Here is a 10547-nt window from a genome sequence, read left to right as displayed (position 1 = left end):
TGTTCTGTCGACACTGTGAGTTCCAAAAATTAATTGGTAAGAATATAAACTAAATCCATTCCTATCCACTTAAATTCCAAATATCTTTCAACTAAACTGAAACATTTCTCCAGCACAATATCCAAATAGTGACGGAGAACAATTTACACGTGATAAAGCTTTGTTTTTTATGGCGCGCTGAAAAACGAAGCAAAAATACCACATGCTTGTCCCACGTTGGCGAGCTATGCGTGCATATTTTATGACAACAGAGTTCGCTACCGCAAATTTATTTTGGTTATATCTTAAAGATAGATCAACGTAAAACCAAAGATAATTAGATTCGTCAGTGTTCCATTTGAACCCATGTATAGCCTACATGCAGTAGACAATTTCGTATTTATTTCGCAAATTTTGTGGTAAGAACCGTCGTCTAAATAGTTCATTTACATCTTCAAGAAAACTTCACTGAATATTATTAATTAAATGGAAAGGATGTTCTTGTTCAATTTAATATAACAGGTGTAGTGGCAAGGTTTGAGACTTTGTGAAACCAGAGGTACAAGTTTGTGATGGACTTAAAATGTTCGCTCTTCTGTTAATCCTTTCACTCAATCGTGCCCGGAACTAAAACCATTATTCATTCTGGCGAGGGCCCAGCAATCGAAATTTCAGCTTTTGAATCTTATTACGAGGGCAAATTTACGCCAAAAAAACCTAATTCTTAAGTCATCAGTCTAAGTCTCTCTATATGAATTATTAACGACTTTTCGAAAATGGGTTAAACTTCACTTTTCTTAAGCCAAATATTCGGGCTTTTAACCAACCGCATATTACAGGTAACTTGTAAAAAGACTTTGTAGTCGCGTCATATATCAGATACATCGACGGGACAACGTAAAAGACTTCTGTAAACCATTACCGGCGTAAACTCAACAGAGTTGATTTTGTTTGTTTGTTTATTTGTTTGTTTCTTGTTTTATTTTGTTTTGTCATACAATTTACGTGTTAATCTACTAGAGAGCTCATTTGGGATTAGAATCTCTCAGTGACCTTGCAGACTGCAATTTAGAAGTGACCACTCGAATATGTTGCCGGTTTTCACGAGTGACGTCATCAAAAATCAAACAAGAAAATTATTATTTCTACTGCCTTTTAACTTTCATGACTTATTAGAGCAGCTAAATACTTACATTTTTACAAATTTTCAGTTCGAGTGGATTGATTTCTAATCCTTTGCGTGACGAGGTATTTAGATGACCACCGAGAAAGCTGTCACGAAGTTTTAAAAACGTACTTGTCTTTTGCGATTTTGTTATGTGAACGTCCTTGTATTAGAATAAGTGTTACTTTAATGTGTAACAAGTGTCCGAGAGATTCATTCACCCTTTCGTACAGAAACTCGATAACAGATGTTTTGTTGGTTTCCGGCCACCATATTGGTGTCCATCACAGAGACCCCAACATGGTGTCTGCGTAGAAAAGGATGCATTATCACGTCATCTTAGTGGAATACTACGTTAAAGCATTCATCTAGACAAGGGCCCGAAGGCGGCAACAAATAAACGTACTTGGTTTTCAACCAATCAGAATCTAGGACATTCCGGAAGTTTAATGTTATGTCTGCAACTGAACTAGCTAAAGAACTCGCTAATATTCACCATTTTCACTTAGGCCATTATGCAGTGTGTTTACCACCCAAATTTTGCAAAATCATTTTTTCCAATTTGTCCTGGGTATTACAGTCGCCCCATGCCAGGAAAAACCGAAGACACTGGTTATACAAAATTTTGGGGGGTGAACATGGTGCATTGTAGTCTATGTGAAAATGGTGAACTGTTAGTGATCCTTGATGATATATATCTTCTTCATAACGTATAATTGAATAAATTTGCATTTGGAACCCCATGACTACCGGATCTATTAAGTAAACAATGATTTACGTCATCAGTATGGAATTTCTGTCGCTGAGTCGCAGACGTTCCTCCTCGCGAGACGTCCCTCAGCGGCGATGAACGAGGAGAAACGTCTGCCTTTCGCAGGCTATAATACAACACTTAAGCACAGAATTGACCTACAATATCCAGCAATATCCCCGTGAGATAACCCCCTTTAACGCCAAGTAAAATATTATCGTAGTGTTAGAGGAACAATCTTTAGGTGTGCGGGAGTGTGCGCGTTCTCTTTTTTAACAGAAATAGGTTATTGTTATCAATTGCGTTGATTAAAATTTTTTAATGTTTTCTCGGGCGGCTTCCAGTTCAATGAAGGTTGCTGCTGATTCGATTGGACAAGAAAATTGATAACAAACCTTTAGCTTGCCAATCACTTTCAGGCGACTAATTAATTTTTCTATATTTATTCATAATAAATGGTCACGCTTGCTAGTTCACGGCCTTCTTGATGTTGACTCACATTTAAGTGAACTTCCTACTCCAAGAACGGTCAAATTCGAACTCTAATTCAAATTCGAAAATGCTATGACTCTGATGAGTAAATGTGTTAATCTTGTCTTTCTTCTTGTAATAAAGGAGAAGCCTCCAACAGGCAGTTTTAATGAATGCGAGTGAAACCATTTCTACAACCTTTATGTGAACTGCCACCGTAACCAATCAAAAAGAGAGTATTTCGCGCTGGTAAATATCACCATCTGGTTGGCTTGACTCTGTATAAATATCGGATCGGTTTAATGCAGTTTTTGCATTTGACGTTATGGAACAAATACGATGAATCACCCTTTCTAAATTTTATTTTGCGCCGCGCAATGATCAGTTTAAAATATTACGATGCTAAAGAAAAAAAAAAGAATGTTTAAAATTTCCTTGTCTAACTTGTGTGATCTAGGTAAGAAGTCTTTCGCGCCTTGATGAAAAACAGACAACGACTCGAGATAATCCCGCGCGTGGTTGATACGACCCAGCGAAGAATTATTCTGAACGTTGGAGGCCGAAAACATGAGACGTATCTAAGTACGGTGCGAAATTACCCTGATACGAGGCTCTATTGGGTCGTCGAGAACGTCACAAAAGCCATCGACTACGACTCTGAAAAAATCGAGCTATTTTTCGATCGTCATCCTGGAATATTCGAGCAGGTTTTAAATTACTATCGGACTGGCAAGCTGCACTGCCCGCACGATGTTTGCGGACCTCTGTTTGAAGAAGAGCTTGCGTACTGGGGAATCGACGAGAAAGAGATGGAACATTGCTGCTGGACCTCGTACACCCAGCATCGTGACGCCGAACAGAATTTAAAGAGTTTTAATGTGCACGAAAGCGACCAAGATCAGGACACAGACTTGGAGAACGACAGGTTAGATCCCACACCGGCAAGAGACTGCGGAAGGTTCACTTGGTGGACACAATATCAACCTAAAATATGGCCTATCCTTGAGGAGCCCCACTCTTCCAAAGCAGCCAAGGTGAGACCAGAAATTTTGCGCTTACTCGTTTTTCACAGCTCACATAATTTCTGCTATTGTTTCGAAAGACCTTTTTGGGATATTGTTTATTTAGGAGTAAGCTATATTGAAACTAATTTTCTACACTCGGATCCGTTATAAGGAATCGAAGTAGAGTAACAACTTGACTTGACGTAAGCAAGTCCGCGAAATCGTTTCTCGAGTTTTGTAAAGGTTCGTGAAGCTCATGATACAAGATCGCGTTTTGAGTGTGGTTGCTAAAAATTGGTAACAATCAATACTGCAACAGCTGTTTCACAGTATAATAATTAAAGAAATTGTCTCTATTGTCTGCCGTAAAAAAAACTGCATAACCTCTTCATATTGTTTCTGGTTATGTTAAATGCAGGAGAATTTGGATAAAATTGCTAAAACGTAACTCATCGATTTTGTCCACTGGAACAACACCACCAATAAACAAACTCGCTAAAACTACACACTTCAGATGTAAATTAGCTGCACTGCTAATAGAATATTTTTTTTAAAGGAAGCAAATAATTGCTTTTCCAAGCACTAGAGAGCTTGCCGTGTTCCACCTGTTATGAAGCGCTTTTTTCGCAGAAGGGATATTCGTGTTTCGGCCACAGGAGAAACAAGCTTGTTCTACGGGCAAAAACTGCATGTCGCCAATCAATGCAGTGTATCAAAAGAACAAGACATAATCGTTTATTCAAACAAGTTCTGGTCCGTTCCTACTGTGTTTTTGGACAGATATCCTCGATCACAGCCCAGTATGAATAGAAAATTGCTTTTTGAACATGGAAACACATGTATCTTTTCCAAGGTTCTCTTTAACACGCGCGGTTGTTAAAGAATGATAAATAAAAAAGGTGTGTGACTCTTTATAATGATTGCATGTCTCTGACATTTTTCACAGACGTAATCTGCAAAACTACGAAACTTTGACAACTTTGTCGGCGTATGACATAGATGGCTGTAATTTATCTGGAGAAAAGATTCGAAAACAAGGTCATTAAAATCATACTCAGGCTCGGGAATTTAAAAGTTTCGGTGCCATAGGTAATGCCTATGAAAAAAAGGAGCCGATTTCAACAGTCGTCAAAAAATTAAACAAAAGGCTTTTTGCGTCAAATTCGGAATCACAGATAAACTAAAACAAACCGATGTCACTAAATTAAAACACGAAGTTTCGGCTTACGCCTTGTTGGAGTAACCCGAAGAAATTTTAAGCCGATTAACTATGATGTAAAGCCATTAGGACAAGACGACGATTCACCTTGGCCCATTAGGAATAACAATCTTTACGTTCTAAGGCTAATGTTGGTTCTTTATTCAACACATCCACAGGCAAGTAATTAATACATAAACGTCTCTTTTTAATAAAGGTCTGACTGCTGAATTAAATGAACATTGGCGCATATCATCTAAATTAGATCGTCTGTGAAACTCTTGTTTTTCTTCGAGAAAAAGCAAAACAGCGCCATTTGAAAGTATTACGATGCTAAAGTGACACGGAACGATCAATATACCTATAGACGAAAAAATTAATACATTTATCGAGGTTTCGGGATGTACCTGTTTAGCACCGATAAGCTACGGACGACTTTTGGTTTTATTGGTATGTAAATCACCCGAAAACGAAGGTAGCATTTAAGGATTAGTTTGTTTGGTGAAAAGATAGGCTTTCAAGTAATTACAAATAAAATTCATAAACAAGATTCTAATGAGAAACCCAAAACCGCAGGCGGTGTGTATTACAACAAAAAGGTTTTCATTTTCAATGATAACAGGAAGCTTTCAAATCCAGTTTGACTGTTCAAGAAGATGATCAACGTATCAACACTTCCCTCTATGAAAAAATATATCTCTGAACGAAGTTGATTGAAATGCTTTGATGAAAGACATGTCAAATCTTGATGAAACTTGACTATTCAAATTGTTAAGGCACTGAAATGGAAGATAAGTCAGCTTAAACGATATAGACCACAGCTAATTCATTTTAATTTCTTTTTTCTTTTTTTTTTCTGTCATTTAACCTGGGTCTAAACATTAAAATTAAATGGCATTTTATCTCCCTTATGCTGTGGAGCGACCATTAACTCTGAATTCACCGCCAACGTAAAAGGTCGCGATTCGCGATTATCATTTGAGCGTCGGGATTCAGGATGTTAAAGGACTGAAAACATCTCCAATTCTGCGCTCTTTTCTCCGAGTATAACTATCAGAGGAAACACACCTTGAGTTGGACGTCATCTTTTTTTAACTGAACATGTTACATTAAGGCGCTCGATAATATCTTCAAAGTTAATATTACAACAAAACTTATTGTTAAATCGCGAATTTGCTTTTATTACCCTCATTCGTGTCCAAAATTCGTTTCCGCGTTTATTTTTTACAGATATTTTCAATAATCTCTGTGGCGCTGATCATGTTATCCGTGTCTATTTTCACAGATATTTTCCATAATCTCTGTGGCGCTGATCATGTTATCCGTGTCTATTTTTACAGATACTTTCCATCATCTCTGTGGCGCTGATCATGTTATCCGTGTCTATTTTTACAGATATTTTCCATCATCTCTGTGGCACTGATCATGTTATCTGTGGGCACATCGTGCGCGTTGACTCTTCCCCAGTTCTCCAAGAAATCCAGAGTTAACAAAGGGTCGGCGGCGCCGGAAAAAAACCCGACGATTGACACTATCTTCACGGTCATCGATTACTCCTGCGGTATTTGGTTCACATGTGAATTGCTCATGCGCATTACCTTTTGTCCCAGAAGACGTATCTTTATCCGAAAAGTAACAAACTGGATCGATATCCTGTCGGTCATTCCGTTCTATCTTCGGCTCATTGATCCCGATGGTGGTCCTTTGGCGGACGCACTTCTTGTGATTCGCCTTCTTCGGCTCTTCCGCTTCTTTCGCTTGCTGTATGGTCTTCAAATTATATTACACACACTAAAAGCGAGCTCGTACGAGTTAGGACTACTGCTGTTGATTCTCTTGATCCCGGTTGTTTTGTTCTCGTCAATTATTTACTACACCGAGCGAACTTTTGATGGCGATGGCACGGAATTTCGTTCAATCCCAGAATCCTTTTGGTGGTCGCTTATTACCATGACTACTGTTGGTTACGGTGACATAGTTCCCAAAACGTGGATAGGAAAGATCATTGGAGGTGCATGCGCGATATGCGGTCTTCTTGTCGTAGCTCTCCCGATTTCCATAATTGGAAGTAACTTCAATCTCTACTACGCACATGCGCAAGCAAGACTTAAACTTCCAAAGAAGAGAAACAGGGTGTTGCTAAGTTCAATTACTTCCGATTTTTCCAGTGGCAGAGCGTCCTCTGGTCCAAGGCGCCGAGGATTACGAATGCGTAGTCACGTGGCGCTTGAGGCAGGAGACGACGAAAACATAATGCCTGGAATGTCTAACGGCCGTTCATATCGGCTGAACAGTTTTCCAAGGCAGAATTCGTACGAAGCGAAATCGAGAACAGGGAGTCTTCCCACAAGCAACGGTCAAACGAGTGATCCAAAAACCTCGCCCACGAGTTCCTGGTCCAACAGGGAGCGTAAATATAGCCGTAACGAAAGGATTCTCCCTAAACTTGGAGATCTTCCAGAAAAGGACGAATCGGAAGAAAACGAAAATGTGGAGGAGAATCAGGGATCAGATTTTAAACCGGGTTTAGGAATTAAAAAGAACTCACGAAACAGTTTGAACGTGCCTGGGGTAACGCATGGAACCCAGGCAGACAGACTGCCGCTATGGATAGCGGAAAGCAGCAAAACTCCCCGCGTACGTTCATTTAGTGTGCCTTCTAATACGCACAGGACGATCTCCGGGCCGCCGCCCAGAAAAACGCAATCACAGGGCTCGGATTTTTGTAAGCGATGCTCTTTGCCAAAAGATGAGAGCTCGAACAGTTCTTCTGGAGAAGTGTGTTGTTGCTCAGAGAAACGAGGTATTTCACTGCATGGAAGTAATACTTCAACCTACACTATATTCATTCCTGGTACTGACGAAGGAGTACAAGTTAGTATGGAAAGCATACCTTCCTGGAGTCGACAATTTTCCTGCAACGGAACTTCCCAATCGCCAGTTCAACTCGATGTTGTGCCTTGCTTTGACAGGCCGTTACCTGACGAGGACAGTGACACAGAAAATCAGGAAGAACAAGATGAACAAGAAACACTTGTCAGTGAATTAGCGAGTGAGGATAATAACAGCAGACGTGAAATTAACGAAAAAACAAAAGGCTCTACAAAAGGAATACCCTTATTATACATGCCTAAGGGGAAAGCTCAAGATAAAATTTCGGACAAAGAAACGCCAATATAACGTCAAGTGTTCCAAACGAAAAAAACAGTGTTGCGTAGACTCGATTTGTTGTCTGGACGTATTATTGCATGATATAATTTTTTTTCTAGTCAACACCAAACCAGTACTAATGCGTAGACTTGGTCATTAAAGAAACAGTATCGCAGGAATTCTCCCAGGTTTAAGTTTGGCCCTTTCACTTCAAATAGTATCCTGAGAAAACAGCCGATATTTGGCGACGCTGCCGCTAGTTTCCCCGCCAAATGACGTCTAATAAACGAGCACAGAAATCCATACTGATGACGCGTCACTACCCAGATCTGGGTAGTGCTTCTGATTGGTTGAATCAAATTTTTCACGGCACGGCCGCGATTTTAAGTAATACAAGTTTCTTGAAGGGACTCTCCACAAACATAACTGAGACATGGAAAGCAATATAAAAAGGCAAGGAAATGGAGGTAGACGTCAATTTTTAAGAAAAAATGGGCGATTCAATAATCAGTTACTTGTACGGTTTTTTTTTTGGTTCCTTTTGACGCGTGAAATTCCACAGCATAATTTCTAGTTCTTGTAACTGACTTTGCAAAACGTTTTGTATATTGAATTAAAACAGAGAGAAAATCCATTTCTTGGTAATTATGTTTTAAAGCATTTGAAGATCACTTCGCCATGAGAGCTTAAGTAACTAGATTTTATTTGATTTGTACAATTTTTGGCAAACAAAACAATAAACAATAAACAATAAAAACAAAAAACGTTTCATAGCTGACAAACGACAAGCACTTCCCTTCGAGAATACCAGTCAAAGAATACCATTATCGTATTTATTCGAATAAGCGCCCAGCCTCGAATTAGCGCCCACCTTGAATAAGCGCCCACCCTAAAGGCAGAAAAAGCTAATAAGCGCCCACCCCCGTCCTCCTCCCACTCATTGAAATTGAATAAGTACCAATAAGAGACTTTCCCGAAGACGGATTTTTCTTAAGAGTATTTTACAGAAGCCTTTCTTTGTTACATCTTCGCGTTTTGTTATTACCATTTATTGTTTTGTTGCCAAATAAACCTGCTAAACTTGCTGAAAATGGTGAAAATTTAATAAGCGCCCAGCCTCGAATAAGCGCCTACCTCGAATAAGTGCCCACGATCAAGGTCCAAAAATTTAATAAGCGCCCAGGGCGGTTAATCGAATAAATACGGTACTTCCCAAAATAGACCATTTTACTATTGTGTGCTTAGTGGCCTGGCCTTTGAGTAGAAGCGAGGCTGGAGGAAAGAAGGCGAGTGCAATCTTTTCCTCTGGTACACAACAATAGGCGAATCTTTGCTGACGTCATTGTTTACATTTTTCCTCATTAGCATACGACTTAACTCAAAGAAGCCGTGGCCGTATATACGAACTAAATTCAAAACTTGAAAGAGCTGATTAACTTAAACAATTTGTGCAATTTTCAGCTTATTTAAAGCAATATTGAAGGAAACATCAGCCATCTACAACTGCGCAATTGCTGGGTGGCAAAAACGTTAATGAGCCATACATTCTTTGTAAAATTTCGAGTTTTTAAAAGAGAATTTCTCCGAAACCGTTCGGTATATCGGGCTCAAATTTTCAGAAATACCTGAAATTGCTATGCTCTCTCAATATTCAGGTGTTTTATTTTATTCGCTTCATCAGATAATGATGAGCATATGTTAATGAGGCAGAAAGGGTAAACAAAGATTCGCCTATAGCGGAGCCCCATAGCTATGAAAACGTGGTTATCTATCGATCCGATAAATTTTGGTAGTCACGAGACCGTACGTCCGCCCGTTCGCACCACGGGGAAAACAAGGTGAAACGTGTGCAAGCCTGCAGCTTGATATTGCACATCCATGTTGTGGTCAATTGACAGCTGTCAAAACAGCGTATCTGCTGACCAGTATCACATGAGCATATCGCAGGCTCATGTCGACCCATCAAGGTAACGTGAATTTTAGAGTTCTCCGCTGACAAGTTACCGGTTTTCAACTGATCGCAGGCTCAACTCCAAGTAGGTCTCTTTGCAATGGTTACAAGTTAGGAATTTATTAACGGGGACTTCGCCTTTAGCCTTGGCCAAGTCTATATATTAAACCTCTCTAAAACGGACACTAAAGAAATATCTACTTATTGACGAAGTGGGAGGGCCGGAGGGAAAAATACTTGACTCGAGGTCAGCGCGAGGTCCGTGCGTTCTGACGGAGAGCGAAATATTTTCCCGTCTGGCCCGAGCTACCTCAGTCAATACGCATTTTATCCTATGACCGTTGTGTTTTTGAATTTTTCTGACGGAGCAAACCCGCATCGATCAGTAAGATTTTCTAGCAGGGCCCTACGCGTTTTTCCGGCCCGATAACTTGAAGCGTCCGGACCTCATACCAGACTTTTTCTCAAATGGTTTCGTAACGAAATTGCGGGCGGGGCCGTACAGGTCATCTCAAAACAGAACTTATTGTCAGCGATACAGAGGTGATTGCACTATCGCGGTAGGCATTGTCAGGTGAAGTTTGGTTAAACTCCGGGACTAAGAAAGCGATCCATGGTTGAGAAGAAGTTTCCCTTGGCATTTGTCATCGAAACTAAAACTTAGCTTGAACGAAATTTTAGCAACATTTCGTACACAAAATACGTAAAATTGGCACTGGCGAAAGTTCTTCAGGACAAAATTTCGAAGGTACGTACGTAGTAAAAACAGACAAAATGCCGTTGATACTACTGTAGATAACCTGCGGTACACAACTTATGAAGCAATGAAAAATAGGTTCTTTGCCTGACAAAGGATATCGACCTGTTTGGGGTGATTT

General features: G+C 39.9%; 1 protein-coding gene across 1 annotated transcript; it reads left to right on the top strand.

Annotated features, from left to right (window-relative positions):
• Positions 1-2809: 2809 nt before the first annotated feature.
• Positions 2810-8428, top strand: LOC140921202 (potassium voltage-gated channel protein Shaw-like). Its single transcript, XM_073371179.1, has 2 exons — positions 2810-3400; positions 5964-8428. Exons 1-2 carry the CDS (start codon positions 2846-2848, stop codon positions 7746-7748), a joined length of 2340 nt encoding a protein of 779 aa, XP_073227280.1. The 5' UTR covers positions 2810-2845; the 3' UTR covers positions 7749-8428.
• The last annotated feature ends 2119 nt before the right edge of the window (positions 8429-10547 follow it).

The sequence above is a fragment of the Porites lutea genome, chromosome 12 (genome assembly GCF_958299795.1).
Source record: "Porites lutea chromosome 12, jaPorLute2.1, whole genome shotgun sequence".
Classification (NCBI taxonomy): domain Eukaryota; kingdom Metazoa; phylum Cnidaria; class Anthozoa; order Scleractinia; family Poritidae; genus Porites; species Porites lutea.
Note: the sequence above shows the minus strand (reverse complement) of the source record. Positions and strands in the feature narration are given on the sequence as shown.